At 39.4% G+C, this 20,199-nt stretch overlaps 1 protein-coding gene across 1 annotated transcript in view; it reads left to right on the forward strand.

Annotated features, from left to right (window-relative positions):
• Positions 1 to 17,351, forward strand: part of myg1 (myg1 exonuclease) — a 36,608-nt gene extending 19,257 nt beyond the window's left edge. Inside the window, exons 3-7 of the mRNA XM_042505977.1 lie at positions 734 to 893; positions 2,589 to 2,738; positions 6,138 to 6,260; positions 6,925 to 7,106; positions 16,787 to 17,351. Of these exons, the coding sequence (XP_042361911.1) occupies positions 734 to 893; positions 2,589 to 2,738; positions 6,138 to 6,260; positions 6,925 to 7,106; positions 16,787 to 16,973 (802 nt within the window). The 3' untranslated portion in view covers positions 16,974 to 17,351. The remainder of the gene's footprint in view (positions 1 to 733; positions 894 to 2,588; positions 2,739 to 6,137; positions 6,261 to 6,924; positions 7,107 to 16,786) is intronic.
• The last annotated feature ends 2,848 nt before the right edge of the window (positions 17,352 to 20,199 follow it).

The following is a 20,199-nucleotide window of genomic DNA, read 5'->3' on the forward strand; positions in this document are numbered from 1 at the left end:
TTAAATAATTAATAAGGTACTACACCCATTTTCAGAATACATTTATGTTATTCCTGTGGACAGTCCAAAAATATTAGTTAAGAAGAACAACACTTGCAAATCTAAAAACTAGAGTGCTAAAACTCCAATTTTGACCTTGTGTCACATAAAGTCTAGAGCTGCTCCGTAGACAGTGAGTGGTGAAAGATGTTCTAGATGACACTGGGAATGATCTGAGTATATGGGCACATTTTCCATTTCAGAACTGAGAAGACCTAAATAGAATAAAGCTCATTTGGGTATAAAAAAAACACAAAAGCAGACTCCCATTCATTGTCTATGAAGCAACAACAGACTCACATGTTTCAGACTTCTGTGGTTGTTGGCTTAGACAGAGACAGTAGCTCATCTTCACAAATAATAATTGAACTTTACAAGGCCCTGGCAATAACATATTGGAATTCTTTATTTAGGATGTTTTCCCTTTTAAAATCAATCATTTGAAAAAAAAAGTCACTAGATAATTTGATAGTAAAAAAAGATTTATTAGTTATAGCCCTCATTTAGTTTGAGTCAGATAAACCACTTAATATTGAGCAATATTGGCTGACATTGTACATACTGTACAAGCTCTGGGCAGTTTTTTAATACAATGACCATTTTCACCCACTGTGAATAGAATATTGTCTTCCTGTTAAAAGGCAATTTCTATTTCTGTTGCAGTCGGCTAACATAATGTCTTGTCTTTGTTCAGGACCTTTGCGGAGAATTTCCACAGTCTGTGTCCAGAGAAGCCATGGGTGACCAAGCTCAGCTCAGCCGGTCTGGTCTACCTACACTTTGGTCGTCAGCTGCTGGCCCAGCTGACGCAGCTGAAGGAGGGCGACAAGCAGCTGGAGGTGCTCTTTGACAAGGTGAGAGGAGGAAGATAACTGATTTATAGCCGGCAGTGGATTAGCGACCATTGTGTTTTATTCACAGCACACTGGAGACAGATGCTTCCCCTCGCCGCCTTCGCATCAAAAACAAATATAGGGGGAACATATTGGTGGAAATTGAATATTATATCCATTACTATGTTTTCATTATTTATAAACACCTGCAAATAAAAATTGCTACGTTTTAATTATGTTAGAATAGGCCTTTTATATCTACCTACAGTTGCGTTCTCACATTGGCCGCCATAGCTCTCCTACACACTTCACACATGGGAGAAGTTTCAGTCCTCGACCTTTTGGCTAGATTCCACTTAATCCTACACACTGGACCTTTTAAGCTGCAGTCGGTGATAATAAAAGTCACCTTTTTTCATTTTTGCTGAAGTTCAAGAGAAAGATGATCTGTGAAAAAAAAATCTTTTAAAAATATTTCAAATTTTATATTTTTTAATGCAGCTGCCAAGTCTGTGTTAGAGACTCCTCAGCTCTGAGTGGCTGTTTATCGTAAACTACAGTAGATTTTAACAAATGGTATTAGAGGCAAGAGGAGGAGGAGGTGGAGGGACATTATTTTTTTTCACAGACTCTCTGTCTCATATAATACTGAGTGCATGTGGTGACAGTTCAGTAAATATGACCAAAGATGTTTTTCTGAAAGTTATTAACTGTAGCTCCAAGTAAAAGTAGTAAGTCATAGAGTAGAAATACACTCATTCAAAAAAAAAAGTACAATATTTCTTCTTGAGATGTAATGGAGTAGAAGTATAAAGTAGTCGAAAATGGAAATACTCTATAAAACTACAAGTACTTGAACATCATACTTAAATACTGTACTTGAGTAGAATAAATGCACTCATTTACATTCACTGCTGGTCCCTGTGTGCAGAACACGGAGATTATTTATCATGAAAGTTTAGTTTGTGACATTTAGCCTTTGTCACACAGTTTGCAGTAGAGTGTATTAAAAAAAGATGCAGACAGGATGTGGCGAAGTTCCTCTGCCAGGCCACAGCACACAAAACATTATGATGGCCAGGCACATTAATCCAGCCGAATCATAGGTCACCATAAATATTAGCACCATTAACTCATATTATCATTTGCCTTTTGAAGTGACAGTTTGTTTAAGCCCCATGTAATCCTTTTACTCACAGCTGGGGCTTTATTTATTTTATGATGTTGCATGTCTTGTCCTCAGCCAGTTTAGATAAACTGAATCTCTATCTGTGCCCCAAAACTTAGTTCCACTTGTAAGCCACTTGCAAAGTGTCAGCTGTTTGGTGATTGGCCTTCCGATGTACTGAGGAGTCGGCTTTTCAGCCCTAAATATGTCTCTACTTCTCTGCTCCTCTTCTACATCTTTCTGGAGGTTTGCCATTGAACTGTAAAATAGAAGCAATTTGTCTCTTCCTTTTGGTTTAACGACCGAGCTGTGCACTTTAGCCCTCAGTAACTGCCCACACACTGTGACCAAATGGATTTCAATCAGAATAATGTAATCCCAGTACATTGCTCTCTCCTGAAAGTCCCGTCTTCCTTAACTTCTCTGGCTTGAAAAAGGGACAGTCAATTCTTCCTTTTTAAAATTAGCATAAACATAAAACAGCCATTCCCCATGTCATTACAGTTTCCTAACCTCTCGTTCCACGTGTCTCTTTCAATTCCTTGCAGATGTATGAGAACTTCGTGGAGGAAGTGGATGCTGTAGACAACGGCATTTCACAGTGTGATGGGGAGGCCCGCTACTCTGTCTCCACCACGCTGAGCGCACGTGTCGGCCACCTGAACCCACGCTGGAACAGCAAGAGTCAGGACACTGAGGTGAGGAATTGCACGAGTGTGAATGTGTACTTGTACTTAGCACACAGACTGTTCTGATGCAGCATTTTTATCATATGTCTTTTAAACTTAAGGTCACGGGTTACATTTAATGTGTCTGTGATGTCAGATTATATAAGAAGATATGAGAGTGCCTGTAGTTTTAATTTTAAAGCCACATGACTTTACAAGGAATGAAACATCAAAAATGCCCCTCAGTTTGCGGATATTGCCTATTTCCTTTGGATTTTAGGATTACAGGGTAAGTGGATAGATTTAGTCGAGGGAGTTAATGTTGATGAATATACCAAGTGAATGTCTCTGCATCATTGCAAGACATTTCATTAGAGGGAGGTGTGAGAATGTGTGAAAACTGTGTTCACAAGAATAAATCAGGTTTCCCTCGCTATGGTATACATCAAGATTTCCTCAATAACAGTGGGATACTGAACAGCAGCAGGTTTTATGACCATCAAAGGCTCTGCTCTGTGGATACAATAAATGTGTTTTATAATCGCCTCCATCCTACAGTACGACTTGAGGACAGTATTTCGCTGGGTAAATTATTATATCTGTTTAAGGGGGAAAAAAACGACATAACTCTGTAATGCTAAACAAATTCTTTAATGGTTGCCAGATTATTCAAAGGACTTAAACAGGCGTAATGCCTTTTTTCTCTTTTGCTCTACTCAGATCAGAGTTGACATTTAGCATCCAAAGAGGGGATTTTTAGCTACAAGACACATTGAATCCAAGGTGATAACATGTTAAATTAAGGAACACAAATTTCTAAGGCGCCACAACAACTGTGTTTATTATCAATTATTATGGTGATTAGTTTCACAATTATTTGTTTAGTTAATTAAAAAAAAATGTAAAAGAAGAGCAACAAATCATTGGTTTGGGAAAGATTGACATTTGGCATTATTGCTCAAAGAATTACTAATTATTAATTAATTTATCATAGTAGTTGCTCATTATTTTTTGTAAATTGACCAGTCACTTGATCCCCTTATTGTTTGTTGAAGCCCCATTATATCCAACATGATCCCAGACAGACAACAACAAAAAACAGAAAGTTAAAGGGACAAGTTCACCCTCATATCAAAAATACATATTTTTACTTTTTGGGTGTGAGTTGCTGAGTTTTGGCGATATTGGCATTTACATTCTCTCTAATATAATGGCACTGGATGGCTTGTGGCCAAATCTCCAAAAAATATGTTTGAAAAACTCAACAGAAATGTCTCTTTCCAGAAATCATGGCCTAGTTACTTAAGATAATCCACGGACCTTGTTGTGAGCAGTTTTATGTAGGAACTATTTTCTGTCTACCGAATTACACCCACCAACCTGCACAGAAGGAAGCATGCACCTATTCATGGATGAAATGCTCATGCAAGATCAAAACGTTAATGGAATCTAACTCACAACAAGGTCTGTGGACTATCTTGAGTAACCAGGTCATGATTTCTGGAAAGAGACGTTACCGTTGAGTTTATCAAATGTCTTTTTTTTGGCGAGTGCCATCTAGTTCCGTATATATTGGAGAGAAGGCAGACATCTCTGCTTCCAATATCTCCAACACTCGAAAACTCACACAGAAACAATCTAGATGGATAAACAGCACTACAGGTATAATGAAAAAAATTATATATTCTTGAGTTTGAGGTGAGCTGTTAAGTTGAACAACAAAGAAGTCTTTAAAACCAAAATTACACCAGTCATCAACAGAAAACATCAGCTCAAGGAAACTTTGTTGTTGATGACTCAGTACCTTGTCTATTGTCACATGGATGAGACCTTTACCTGAAGTCTTTGTTTGACATCTTCATATTGATAGTAAAAAAAGGGCTTTTTTGTCACATCATTAATTATAATCACACACAAAGGACAACCTGCAGTGAAACAAAAATGCAAGATAGATAAGAGCAGGCAACAGTGAACAAGTGCAAGGCAGCTCAGTCAGTTTTCAGAGCTGTGCAGAAACAACAGAGACCCAGAAATGGCAGAAAAGCCGAGTGTGACTGTTCTGTCATTAGTGCGGGAGGGGAATGCCTGCTGGGAGCCAGCACCTGTTTCCTGCATGATGATACCTGCAGTCTAGCTTTCTATACATGGTAACCATTTTTTTCCATCATTGGGGCTGTCTCTGTGGAGTAGCTGGCCTATTGCATTTCAATTCACATGATTGTGATTCTTGGCTTGGCACTTTTCCTCCCAGTCCCCCACGAACTCACACCGCAAGGCAAGATAGCTCAGAGGCATCAGAAAAAAAGGAGAAAGGCTTTTTATAGAAAACTGTTTTAAAGGTAGACTGGCCCGGTGAACTCTCCACAGTGGCTGTATGTGATAATTGAACAACTTAATGGATTTTCATCCTTTCCATCCACGACTGTTAAAATTCAGGGACACCTCCACAATGAGATGCATGCAGATCAGACGTCTGCCTGACAAACTGTGCGTGTCTGTGTGTGCATGTGTTTGTGATAGCATATGTTTGTGTCTGTCTTTCTTTCTCATGCTCTCTTGAGTTTCTGCTCACGAGACTATGAGAGAATGAGGTCAGACTGAGTTTTCTGCAGGACATGACAGGAGGCAGATGTGGCAGGGCTGCAAGGAGATGTTTGGTTTATCTGGCACACAGTCTCACTTTAAGTATTTGACATGAAACTGTACTGAAATACAGAGGTGGATGAACTAAAATTAGCAGTTTTTATTCATTAAATTCACTTATTAGGTCAAGTCTGTAGTCAGAAAGACTGAACTTGTATTTGAGTTTTTTGATAGGAAGGATGCAATTTAACAAATTTCCAGTTGAGAGTATGAGACCGATGTACATAGAGTTTATCAATTCAAATCTTATAGATCTACAGTGTTATTAAAATATTGAGTTTCGAACATTATAAAACCACACTACAATACAAACATGGAAGGCACAATGAAAATACTCATACTGCAATACACATACTACAGGACATATACCACAATATATATGTACATCAAAACATATACCACATCACACAAGTTGCAATACACATACCACAATACATATGCTGAAATACACATGCCAAAATACACCAATACATTTCAAATAATACACTGAAGCTGCACTGAAAAAACGTTTCAGTGCAATTTGCTAAGAGTGCGTACAGCTCTGGTTTGCTTTAAACCGGCACTTGACCTTTGTTGTGAAAGATTTTAAGTCTTGAATCAATTCGGTTTCAGTTGGTAATGTGTTCCAGAGTTCATAGAGCCCTCTATAGAAAAAGCTGTTTGTCCAAATTTAGATTTACAATACAGTATTTTGCACTCGCCTTCTTGCTTCAAAGATACAGTATTAATATCTCATTCTTCCACTTAATTTGATGCATGTACTGTATGTGTGAACTTTTTTATCAGGAGGGTTTCAGAAAGGCTATGAAGATGGTTGGGGAGGAGTTTCTGGACCGTCTGGAGTACTACCAGTCCTCCTGGTTGCCGGCTCGTGCGGTGGTGGAGGAAGCTGTAAATGGGAGGCATCAGGTACAAGACTGTCAAATTTATTTTTGTCCTTTTAAACATTGTAAATTGGCACGTATAGGTCCCGAATAAAGATATTTCTGAAGCTGTCATAATTGATTGTCCATCATTCATGTAACCTTATTTTTAAAGACTGCGAGCAGTAAAGTAGTTCAGTACTTCACCCACAAAATCATCATGTGTACATCAGGTGTTCACCTTGTGTTAAATTGAATTTGTGAGGTCTGCGTTTATTAACTGCAAAATAAACAGTTTACAAACTCTGTTGCAGAGTAATTCAAGTCTCATTTATACATTATACATTTAAACCTTACTATTTAAAACATAAACATACATAATTTAACAGATTTTTCATAAATGGTCTCACACACGGACGAGTCGTGCATCTGGACAAGTGCGTAAAGTCTGCTCAGTGTACACAGGCAGAGTTCAAACGCACACACTTGCCCAGGTGCAGCATGTATACACACTCTAACAGGAAGTACAAATGGACCCATTTATATTGTTTATGTCAAATTTCAATTGATCTGTAAAGCATTAAATATAATATTTGTCATTTTTTTTCTAAGAAATCCTACATTACACAGAAGACTGCTGCTGTGGCTCTGCTGTCTTTTATCTTGCACATTAGTAAAACACAATTTTACGTTTCTCGTCTCATTTCCAGGTAGATCCCAGTGGGGAGGTGGTGTTGTTCTCCCAGGGCGGGTGTCCCTGGAAGGAGCATCTGTTTACCCTGGAGAAGGAGCTCAAGGTGGAGACGCCAATCAAGTTTGTCCTTTACGCCGACCAGAATGGACAGTGGAGGGTCCAGTGCGTCCCCGCTGGACTCAACACCTTCCAGAACAGGTATTTTAATTCTTTTTCTAAATACATAAATACAAGTGCGACTTCACCTGAAGGTTATTTTTAGATAGATTTAATTAAAGGTTATTTAAATGGCATTTCTGCTTCGTGAGGTACAACTGATCTGATATGATATCATGTACGAAGGGAGCAGCTCGCATGAGTTACCTTGGCATAAATTAAACATGCAGAACTCGCAGGACTGCTGTGAGACTGACTCACACACAAGAAGTTCTCCAGACGGGATTTTTGTTGTACGTTCGTGGAAAAGACAGTGACAGGCACAGCTCCACAAGCGCAGCTTCACAGTCTCCCAGACGTGTTGGAATGAGTTGAGCTCTGGTGATGGAGACGAATCGTGATGTATGATTTAGCTTTCATGCTTATCGGGCCATTTGACAACTGCTCACGGAGGATTGACATGTCGTCCTGTGAGAGATCAACTCCTGCTTGGATAGAAACGCTTGTTTGTAGGATGAGGATGATCCTTTAGTTTAAGCAGGGGTTTTGTTCTCACATTTCTCTCTGAGGAGTTGAAAGGATGTAAACACTCAACACCTCAACAGAGACACCTGAGCCCTTTTTCCATACCCGCCCCTCTCACTCAGGTGTTTGTCTTTTTCTAATGTGTATTACAGCCTTCTCTCCAAATACAGCAAGCAGTCAGATATACAACGCCAGCTTTTTGGGCAATTTGACACTTTTATTTACAACCTCTTACTTACCAATGCTGCAGATTTTTCTGAGGCTGAATTTTAATGAATGAGAGATTCATGCTTTATTGAGCAGCGGAGTCTCTTCAATTAAATATTCACCATTTACCACTCATGATCCTCTCATAATGTGCGTGATTTGGGCCACTTAAAAGTTACTCACCTTTGAGTCTTTTTAATCCCATCTAATCTTTCAATAAGAGCTTGAAAAAAAGTCAGAAATTGGATGTGCCAGAGTTCTCAAGTTAAACAAAGATTTTTTTGTTGACAAAGAAGAAAGGTCACGTTGAATCCCTCTCTTTGACTACTTACAATCAAATCAGCAATGTTGGTGTAGTTAAGAGTCAGGCCACCATTTTAACAGCCAGTTTGTCACAAATTTACCCATGATTCCTTACTGAACCAACACTAATACCGCATTTCATTTGCATGGTACGGCACGACTCAACTTGACTTGCTCTTTTTTGGTTTTCCATTAACAAAAGTTGCACGTGCTATCTGGGACTTTTTTTGGCACCACCTCAATTGAGGTTCCAACTGAGCTGAGCTGATACTAAAAAGGTGGCTTTAAAACACTGCAGATTTCTGATTGGTCAGAGAGAAATGTCACTTGTGTGACATGGGACATCCTGCATAAACCTGCCATTTTCAAACTGTCAAGCTACTGTCAATGGCGAGTTTTTAAGTCACTCGATTTTAAGTCACAGATTTAAGAAATTGGAAGCTGGCAAAACTTCGCAGTATACTATGCATACTATGAAAACTTACAGTGACGCCGCTATTATGATTAAAAAAAACTGGTCCCCATGTTTATTTTTTCGTACTCTGGATGACCGCTTTGGAACCGCTTTGCTGCCAGTTGAGTTTTTCAGTCAGTGGAGGACATAAATCCAGTTCTCAGATCACTGCACCATCTATCTGTGTCAAAGTATTGAATAAAAAACACTTTTACTTGTTTATGAAGCACTAAATTGATCATGGAAAAAATAGCTATGTTTTCTGGTTCTCCAGAAATCTCAGTTCTTCTGGGACTGGTCTGCTCATAAAACAAGTAGAGCAACATTTAGTTTTTATTCATCAGAAATCCAAAACAAACATCCTGAATATTGGAGTTCTGCTTCAACTCTAATTGCTGTTAAAGTAATGTGTTTGCTGTTACTTTAATTAACATTTTATTTATTTCTGATACTTTTATTTTCTTGTATGTTTTCCTTCCTTTCATGAATTGCTCATTAATTTTTTTCTTCTCATGGACTTTTAAACTCATAAAGCATATAAACCCTTATACCCTTATACATATAAATAAATCTTTCCTCGCCTTGTGCACCAGTCCCTGCTGCTGTTGTTGTGGCGCATCTCTGAATCTTTTAGCAATAATGAGGTCCCTCAAACCCTCAAGCCTGACACTTAAGCAAAAGATGCCTCCATCCATGCTCATTAAGTCACATTAGCATTCTTGTCTTGCCTCTCTGTACATAATGACAGTGATGACAGGACAAAGACCCTCTGTGTGAATTTGTCAGATGGCTAACACCTCTGAAGTCTGTGCTTGTACCTCTTGAGGGGAATTGTTTATGTGAGAAGCCTCTTACACTCCAACCCACAACTCTGCTCTAATAACGTCATCAGCATACCCTCTGGAGTACCATCGTTGGTGTGTTGTTTGACTGCTTCTCAGCATACAGCACACATTATGAATGTATGACCGAGGAAATGTGCCACGGGCTTATTCTGTATCTTCTGTGGAGATACTTGCTTTATCGCATTGTAATCCACAAAAGACATTTTCAGTTTTATCTTTCACTGACTCAACACTGCATTTGGTACAGAAAATCTGTCCAACTGTTATGTTGCTTTCTTGACTTATGCTGTTTGATATTTATCTCTGCTTTTCAAAAAGGTAGCAGTGAGTCTTCACCATGTGCACTGATGTGGAAGAATATTAGTAGTGAGTAGAGATGAACATCATTTTCATCCAATGGTAGCTGGTTAAAATAACAGAAACCACTGACAGCACATTAGATCAGCTGTAGCTACCTAATGAAGTATGACTTCATGAAATATCCCTATTTTTAGTATAGATTTGTTTTCCTGACAAAAGTTCACTGCTCATGATGTATTAGAGGACTGTCAGAAATGTGAAAATCTGATGCCATAAAATCAGATTTAATAGTTTCTGGCTGTAATAAATTGTGTAATTTTGGTATTTTCTGCAAAGAAAATATGATTTCAAGTCTGCTGGCAGATTTTGTGATTCAGGGGTGTTTAATATAAAATATAACCATTTAAAATTCTACTCCGCTCCCCTAAGCCAAAAGGTCCCTCCTCAGTGCTGAAAAAAAATATTTGATATGCCTTTTCTGTTTTGTACCACCTTCTCCCCTTTCATAAATAACGAACAGTCCCTGAAGTTACACAGTTAACTTGTCAGAGATCGTTGGTGTAGTTTGCCCACTTTGGATGGAGATTAGGCTGGTGGATTAGGCGGCAGCAATGGCTGGTATTTCTCTAACAAAGCAGGACGACACAGTGGGTTCCCTCACTTCTCAAACACAAATCTCTGTGACCTTTTTGTTTCTTTCGTTAACATCTTTTTTTTTTAAATTTATTTACTCAGTGACAGAATTGCATACTTCTCACCGCTGTCTGATGAAGTCGCAGACTCAGTTTTCTGTGTGTGTGGTTATGTCCAAGCTGTATGAATCATAGGAAATTGAAATGTTCTCTATTTCACCTCCATCTTTGCTTGCGCTGAGCGTACAGTGCCCTCTCACCTCTTTCACTCGTGTAACTAATTATAAAAGAACCTGCAAACTTTTTGTATGCAGCGTGCTCAGCAGTCGTTCAGGGTTGTTTTTAATTAATTGGGTTTACACAAAATAAAATTAAATAGAACCGCATTGTCTGACATCGTCACTCTTATTTGTTATTTCCCCCGGAGCACAAATCATTCAGCTTTCAATCACTCTTTTTTGTGGGTGGGTAATTATTGCGATTTATATAATATCTGTTAATCCCAACCCCACATCTGGGTGATTTTAGGGACCGAATTTCATTCACCTAGAATGCAAAATGACCCAGAGGGAAAATGTAGTAGAAAATGTAGGTTTATTAATAAGTGTCAACGAGAAAATAATTATTTCTACAGCAGTGACATTTTCTATATAATTTCCACTTACTGGATTCAAGGCGTTTTCTGTTTGTAGAAATTCCCCTGAGCAAACGTTTTTTATGAAAATCAATTAGGAAATGAGAGTAAATTAAGTCTGAAATTTGTCTAACCTATATCAAACTTATGCATTGAAACTCTAACTTATAACACTCATTTTGTGCTCAGTATTATGCTTTATGTACTAACCTCTGTGACAAATGCATTTCGATTCCTTTGACTACTTCAGAATAAAAGTCACCATGTGTTTTATCAGTGACAGGAAGAGTTTGATTTGCATTAGCTGTAAATTAACACAGCTCTGATACACCATTAGGAGAGTGAACAGTGATCAAAAAGACAGAGATTAAAAATTGTCCCTTCATGCGGCACATTCTTGTGAATGGGATACGTCAAGGACGCCTCGAGAAATTTCTTCAAAAATGACACAAACATTCACTTGGATTCAACAATGAGCTGATTTGAATTTGGTATTGAACAGTTAAGGTCACTGTGGCCTTGCATCCATCTCATTATTGTGAATGAAATATCTGAAGATGGCCTGGAGGTACTTTCCTCAAATTTGGCACAAATGTCCACCTGGACTCAAGAATGACCTGATTATAATCTGGTGGTCAAAGGTCATGGTGACCTCATAAAACATGTTTTTGTGTCCAGCTTGAAACTGTAGTGATTGTGTAGATCTGTGCTGTCGGGGGGAAGTTGTGTGTGACGCGTCCATGTTTTGACAGACGTGGATGTAAACTGTAAGTGCAACTTGACTGATGCACTGAGACATACAACCGTGTGGCGGTATATCTATTTATATCTAAAATGTTACAGATTGTAACTTTAATGTTTTCATTCTGATTCCCCACAGAGTTACTCTATTACTGCTGCTTCTTTCTGTGCTTTTTTTTTACTTGTGGCATCTATTTAAGGTTTTTCAATCCATCCTACATTGCTCTCCCTGAGGTTTCTCCCTTTTTTCGTTTTGTCGAATTTTCCTTCACCAAATCAATTATAGTTGTTGTACATATTTTACAGATTGTAAAGCCCTCTGAGATAAATGTGTGATTTAGGTTTCTATAGATCAAACTGACTTTGCAGATGTGATATCTCTTATAATCTTCACGCTAAGCTTAAGACCTCAGTATCACAGCAGTCGGTCTCTAAGCCACAGATCCACCTGACCACCGTGTTCTTTAGTTGTAACCTGTGACAGTATGTGCTCTTGTGCTTTTATCTCGGGTTTGACTCGTCTCATTATTGATACACAGTGGGTCGCCCAAAGACCCAGGAGGAGGGTGGAATAGCTTTTTGATTGTACTCTTGATCTGACCAGTGGCTGCTCCATTACATGCTTTCTATTTCCATCTCTTTCCACGAGGTTCGCTCACCCTCCCATTAGTGATTCTCTTCCGCCTCTCTCTCTTATGTACAGTATTTCTGTCTCGAGTCCCATAATCACCCTCTTCCATTTTCCCATCTGTCTTGCTCTCTCCCCATTAATCCTATTTCTACCCCGTCATCCATCCTGTCTCACCTTTCAAACCTCCCCTGCCCCTGCGCCAGACTTTTTTCCACTCCGCTGCAGAATCTCATCAGGCGGCAGCTCTTTCAACCAAAAAGACAGGCACCTGCTTAGAGTGGCAGAGCACTTCAAAGATTTAATTTAATGCAAACACGGCGGTTGGTGCGGAGCTACACGGGAACAATGGCTTGTGAGATGGATAAAACAACATAGCTCCAGATGGCTCTTTCTCTGGGTGGCCTTTTTCCTCCCAGTGGGCATGTGCCGACTCTGCGAAAAGGGTGTTGCTATCACCTGTGTCCCTGACCCTGCACCTGAGGGGAGGGAAAGGTCTATTTTTATCAGCATCACATTGCTAAGGAAATGTGAGCCGGGAGGAGGAAGATAGGAGTGGAAGCAGTCCTTCCGCTGAGATGTTCTGTATAAGATAATACTGTAGGCTGACAGCAATTTGAGCCTAACCAGAACATATAACTCTATTTCTGGACAAACACACTGGCTGCTGTCACACTTATCTGCTGTGCCTCCTATTATTGCTGTAGCTAATGTTTATTTGGTGATTTTTTAATTATCTTCCCCCCCTTCCACTTGTTTGGCCTATTAAATGTCCAGAAATAGTAAAAATTGCCAATTACTATTACTATGTAAATATCTTAATTTATTTATTTATCTATTTTTTTTTTACAGAAAATATACTGACAGTACTTACAATAATAGTAACTGCCCATGTGGATGAACAATACAGAGTAATTGTATTTCTTTCCCCCTACTTTCAGTTTTTTTTCCTTTGGTAAAACAAATACATGTACACTTTAACATACATATACACACATTTATCTGCCCATCCCACACTCTGTATGTAACCATCACTTTTTCTGTTCACTATTAAATGTCCTACAGGCAGTCCTAAAGCTAAAGATATTCAGTTAAGTATCACATGAATGAAACACAAAAAGCAAATCTTCCCAAATAAGAAGCTGGAGCTAGAAAATGTTTCCTGAAATAAATAAAATGATTTGTCGATTATCATTAAATGACAGATGGTGAAAAATGTCCACCACTATTTCTAAAAGCCGATTTTGACATTTATATTTCTGACAAATGGATGTTTAATAAACTATGACATGAGAAGGAGACAATGAGCAAATCTTCACAAATAACCTGAAAGTTAAAAAAGGTTGCTGGTAAAAAATGAATTTAAAATGTTTGTTGATTATCAAAATAGTTTTTGTCAATTGACTCACCAATGAAATCTGTGTGATGTCATATATTAAAAATGGATAAAATGCCATCATGTTTCTGACTTGAAGAAGTGGAAAAAATGAAAATTTAGTGAGGAAGAGCTTAAATTGGGATAATTTCTCTTCAAAACCAGCAAAATTAGGCATTTATCAGTCCTCTTTGGCCCTGTAGTGATGTCACATGGCTTAATCACAGGTTGGCCCATGTACAAAGGAGACTTACTATGCTTTTTCTTATTTTTGTCATATAAGAAAAAGCATAGTAAGTCATATCATAATCTTACCATGACAGATATTTATAATAAATGTGGCCAAAGTTTCAAATAATAAGGTACGTGTATATAATAGTAATTCCTGTGGGCAAAAACCTTAGGCTTCAGACTGTTGTAAATATTCTGTTTCCAATGCTCCATGCAGCTACATGTTAACATCTAGGAAAAATGTCATCTAAGTTGCTGATTTTTTTATTTCTCCCCAATTTTGGATTTTTGCCTGAACATTTACAGCTGTATTAAAAAGATTTTATAGTTATATTTTTATTAAAGCAAGTTCCGCTATACACAGTCAGTGTACACGGCTGAAGGCGCACTGTTAGCTGCAAAACGTGTAATCTTGGTTTTGAATGTTGTTAATTTCAACCTGACTTTGGACCATACTCCCAGGGGAACATGTCCTTTTGGGTTTAGAAGCTTTTAATAGTGATTTTTTAACGATAGAAAACGCTGCTATACTTTGTTACAGTCATTTCCCGGCTGAAATGATGGTGCAGAGATGCGGAAGACCTGTAAGTTTAGACGCTGACCAATCAGAAAAGATTGGGCTTTTTCAGAAGGGGGGGATACATGTCAGACGGAGGGTAAACACAGGTATTCCAGCACAACCATGTTTTAATAGAAACCAAAAATACAAGTACGTACCTGAAAGTGAGTAACGGGTCCTCTTTAAAGGATGTTTAATGTGTGAAGTGTGAAAAATCTGTATTTCAAAGATGATGTCCGTGAACTGTGAGTCAGCAGGCTGAAGGAGGATTCAGCACCTCTCCATAAATGCAAGTGTCTTTTGTTGTTGGAGGAAGACTAAACAGAAAGTCTAAGCTCTATAAAGACATGCAGTTAATATTTTATATTTCAATGACCCGTTATCTCCAGTGTGTCAAATCATGAATAATTTTTTTGTTAATTAAATAACTAATTCCCAGTATCTGTTGTGTTATGGTATAGGAAGGGTCTTGAGAGGTTAAATTACTAATTGTGTGGAGTTTTTTTTTTAGACCTGTCTTCGCTCATCTTTAGAATCAGAGCTTCCTGGCCTGTCATAACAACAAGTCTTGTCTCCCCTCCTCCTCCTCCTCCTCCTCTAATTATCATCCCTGTTGACCTTTCCTCATGAGCTTGTTTTCCAGCCGTACTGTGGAGCTATCGATTGGTTGTTTCATTTTACAGGGATTAGGGGTTTGCTATGCTTTTCTCCCCAGGTCGCCCTATGAGGGTCTTAATAGGCACATGATTGTGTAGACATGAGATAATAACATTGGGAGTAGACTTGTGAAGCTCCTCACTCTCTAAGTGTTACAATTTTAGAGGATGTTATTCACAATGGCAGTAATATTTAAAAGGAAGTGGAAAGTCTGTAAAATGAACCCTTAAAAATCGAGAACTAGAGGAAACATTTCTCAAAATGCAGCCGTGCTTGACAACCGTATGTCACTTTATTTCTGACAGGTTAGACTGTACACACTCCATGATTCATTGAGCATGTGACAGAGAAGAAGAGGCGCCTGAGGTTGGCATGACTTAAAAAAACTGATACTTTTAACAGGTTTAGCCAGTTTGTTCAGGCATTTATTTTAGAAGCAGTGAAAGGGCAAGAGGTGAAGTGATGAATCAGAATAAAACCAGAATCACGGCTGAATATGTCAACACTTTTTAAGAAGAACAGTGGTGAGGTAATAGGACATAATAACCCCATCAAGGCAAGAATGACACAAAAGCACATACACACAAAAGAGAAGTGGTAATGCGTTTTAAATGACGTGCCAGGCTGAAGATAGAAGTGTGTGCCACATGCAGTGGGGGGTAAATGAGCTGCTCTACATTTTTATGAATTTTCAGCCACCGTACGTTACACGCAGAGACACTTTGTCGAGGTCAGCTTGTGAACCCTCGCAGAGCCAATCTTTTCCCCACTTTGTTAGATTGCCTGTTGACTCCACTGCTATTGTATGGCTTTCCGACCACAGTGCCGATCTGTGATTTTCCACATTACTGGAGAAGAATCGAGTTGATTTGTATTGGTCTGTCTTCTAGAGCTGATTGTAGCGGTGCTGTGTGTGTGTGTGACAGGTCATGCAGTTTACCTTAAATGGCAGCGGTTCACTTTGGGTCTTCCTCATCATGAAATCTGAAATGACCAGAACAAAATTGTTTGTGCAAAACAACACTGAAATAAATAATACAAGTGAAATTTCATCATTGATTATTTTGCAGTTGTTTTTCAAGCGATTAATAAAATGTCATAAAATAGTGCAATTTCTAAATCTCATTTTTTCAGGACTGAAAATGTTAAGGTATTAGTAAAATCCTTGAAAGTTTTGGAAAAATCATGGAATCTTATTGGGTTTAATGGCATTGATTTTAACAGACATCTTTCATTGATAATCACTGTAATTTAGCATGACGGCAAATTCATTTTCTGTAGCTTTCTGTAATGTATTCTCTGATACAAAGATATTCATTTTACTATCACACATAAAAAGAAGAGAAGCAAATCTTCATTAAATGTCTGTTTGCTTAAGAAGTGACTCATTGGCTGGAGTCAAATGTTTAAATGTTGCATTATTACTTACTTACTTACTTTATTCTGTTCTTTTACCAATATTTGGTTGACATTATTCAACAGTCCAGAACTGTGTTTTGGAGTTGATGTTTTCCTGGTTGTGCAGAAATGTACAGTACAGTGTGTTTTGCCAAAGTATCAACAGGAAGTGACTATCGGACCACACAGTGTCCATCTGTAAGCCATCCTGCCCCTCTGTCCTCCTGTCGCAGGCTGTCCCTGCTAGAGGAGTGGCGCGGCGTTCGCGATGAAGCACTGTCGGAGCTCAGCGGGATCGAGGGCTGCGTCTTCGTCCACGCCTCAGGCTTTATTGGCGGGAACAAGAGCAAGGAAGGAGCCCTGGAGATGGCCCGGAGGACGCTGCAGGCCGCCGCTCACTCCACAAATGGAAGCAGCTGAGGGGTCAGAGAGGGAAGCCAACAGCACATTTTGTTCTCGGGGGTCAGTCTTTAGAGAGAATAACGAGGATTAAAATCTTAGTTTGTTGTCTTGCCGCTTGTCCGTCCCAGTCAGGGCTAATGTTGTTTTGCTCTGCCTGCCCAGGAGGTGGATGGTATAGAAATAGCAGCCAGATAACCTTGGACCACTTCCCTAAATTTCTATATTCCAACACAGGCTCCTCCTGAATCATAATGTTGAGTCATGTTCCTCTAAATCTCCCTGTTCTCATAAATGTGGGTCTGTTTTGTTAATTTGTAATGAAATACTATTTGGATTACACTCTGTAACCATTTAATCAGGTTAAATCCAGCATTAAAGTGACTGTTGTTTTTCCAATTCTGTTCGCCTCTCTCTTTTTTCCCCGTCAAGGAAATCAGCCTGGCCGATCCTACTCCGACATCTTCAAAGTGGGTGAATACCACGGCCTTACCTTTCAAGGGTCGATTTTCATATAGACACCTGGCCAGTGGTTCACCCTTTCATTTCCAGCATGCTGACATTAACTGTGCCACTACAAAGAGATGCAGAGGCTACTTCCGGAGGCTGCCAGATCAAAGCGTCAATAATGAGGCCTGATTAATTCGAAGAAATTAAATTTCCGAACACCACAAAGAGGTGCTTCTTATGGCAGTCATGTCGTGACAAGGTTACCGGCACTGGGACGCGCTGTACAGTCAATTTCCCTGTAATAAAGTCGGGGGGGATGTGCCTTGAATTTTCTCATGAATACTCCAGATTTTCTTCCCTTCCTTATCTCTCTACCTGTTACTCTCACCTTATTGCATTCTCCACGAGGCTGCCCTTCTGCTGCTCTTGCCCTGCGCAACATATTGCTCTATAATTTCATTGCTGTGCATTTTATTCCCATTTATGCCAGAGTCATCGTGCAGATGTCACACGAGTGAAAAAATAATTCATGAATTGCTGCTTTCAGGGTCTCTGCTTCTTTCCTTTTCCCCTGTTCGTTGTGTTCAGTGGTGCGGACTGTGCATCTTTCTTTGATACTTTTAATTGAAACGGAGCATCTTGTCATGTTCTGAGTAGATCCTGCTCAGAAATACAAATATTTTACTTAGATGGCCATAACAGCAAAGCTCTTAATGTATCATCTAATTTCTATCTATCTATATCTCAAGTTTCAGCTGCTGACTTATTGTTTTCCTTTTAGCTGAGAGTGCATTGACTATTTTTAAAAGCTTTGGAAAGCTGCACGTGCGTCTTACATCTTGTTTTCCACACTACCTCTGCTTCACATGCACACTCGCACACATCTTAGTGTTATTACTCTGCTCTCCAATGTGCTGGGCCTGAGCCAAGGTCTCAATCCAATCTATACACATTTGTGACAGCCTTTTACATTCACATGGTCTGTATTATAATCTCTGTTTGTGGAGATGCAGAAGATAAACCTTTTTCCCATCCTTCGCCTCACATAAAGACAGCGAAGGTGCATTCACTATAGCGTTGTAATTGCAGACACTTTGAGAGAAACATGAGATAGAAAGCAGTATCCTTATATCTATTGATTTGAGTCACCACTTTACCCTTGCATGCACAATTTGAGACTTATTCATGATCAAGTGCACTTGCCTGATTGCTGGGCTCAGAAAATCACAAGATCCTCTGACTGTATTTTAAAATTCAAAGTGCTCTCACAAACCTTCTGCATTTATTTGTTAGTTTTAGCCTATGCTGTTTCTTTCCCCCTGCATTACTGGACAAACCTGCCAGCACCGAGTCATTTACTGTCCCCTGAATTACCAACAAAGCAACATTTTTTGTAATACTTTGTTTTGTCAGCAGGGGTGTTTTTTTTTCTGTTGTGGTTTCTAACGACACAGCAGCAGACCAAACCTTTGTGCTGCTTCTCGGTCGTAAGCAGTTTTAGACATCTCTAGCCCTGGCAAGTCCCAGTTGGCCACGCTGTGGAAAAATGGCTGCTAAGAGTCTCAGCAGAACACCTGCCCCCAGCCTGACCTGTTGTCAGTGGATTCAGTCCCAAGAGAATGACAGGCTAGTTACAAGAAATGCTCCTCAGCTTTTTTACCTCTCTCTCCCACACCCTCCTGCATTCTTGGCAGCAAGGACACCTTCTCTGGTTTTTGCTTTTTTCATGACATAGATAATAGCCAAAATCATAACCATGCCTGCACTCTGTGTCTTGGAGGAGTCTGTTTTGCCACCGGCTGTCAGATCTTTTCCGCTTGCCTCTCTCTATTTACCAATTTGTGCAAGGTTCATTCACTCTTCCCCTCGGAGGACTGCAGCCAAACCAGATGATGCCAAACGGCTTTACTTCTCTGAGGTCAGGATTTCCAGTACTGTTCACATTGTCAACATCACCATCAACAAACCGCTCCGAGGCATGTACATCTTTTAGAACTACTTCTTCTGAGAACATCCCAAATAGACACTACATAACCAATTCCCTCGACTATTTTTTTCCCCCCATTTCCTTGCCACAAATTCATGCCATTCATTCTCAGCACAGGGACCCGCGTAGTTGGGTGAATTTTTCTCTCTGTCATCATGTGCTGTCTTATTGCGCACCGCTTTGTTTTGTATCTGAAAAAAACACAAAACTCAGCTTGTCTGCTGCCCTGTCTCTGGCAACTAGAGAGACAATCACTCGTCAAAGGCAAAACATTTTCAAAAATTTGCTCCTCATTATACTTGCAGGATTTTGTATTGCATTTGTTGGGAGCGGAAATGTCATAGTTTTGAGCAGGTTTGATGGGAGCAGGGCAGGCTGGAGAGGCAGAGGAGGAATACAAGGTGCCATCGTGGCTGTCAGACACGTCTTCTCCCCCCCTGAGGGCTCTTCTGGAGAGCAGCAGATATTTCTTTCCCCTTATGGTAAAAGAAAGAGCAGGGCACTCATTCTAAATCTCCATGAATATCATTTTTCTACACAATATGTGTCACTTGTGTCACTGTGTATGTTTTTGTTATTTATATGGAAATGTTTGACCCTGGTACTGGTCCTCAAGGTTTCCTCGTGTCATGTGGTCGGACGCATGTGTTTGTATGCCTGTAGTAGTTTCTTTGTTGGGGAGTAACTAGTTACAGTACATGCAACAGAGTGACATAGTTAAATCACACAATTCATGTAATTGTAATATTGTAGTATGCTTGATGTAGAATATGACATTAAACCTGTTGCTTTGCAGGAATGCCTATATTT

This window comes from Plectropomus leopardus, chromosome 2 (genome assembly GCF_008729295.1).
Source record: "Plectropomus leopardus isolate mb chromosome 2, YSFRI_Pleo_2.0, whole genome shotgun sequence".
NCBI classification, from domain to species: Eukaryota; Metazoa; Chordata; class Actinopteri; order Perciformes; family Serranidae; genus Plectropomus; species Plectropomus leopardus.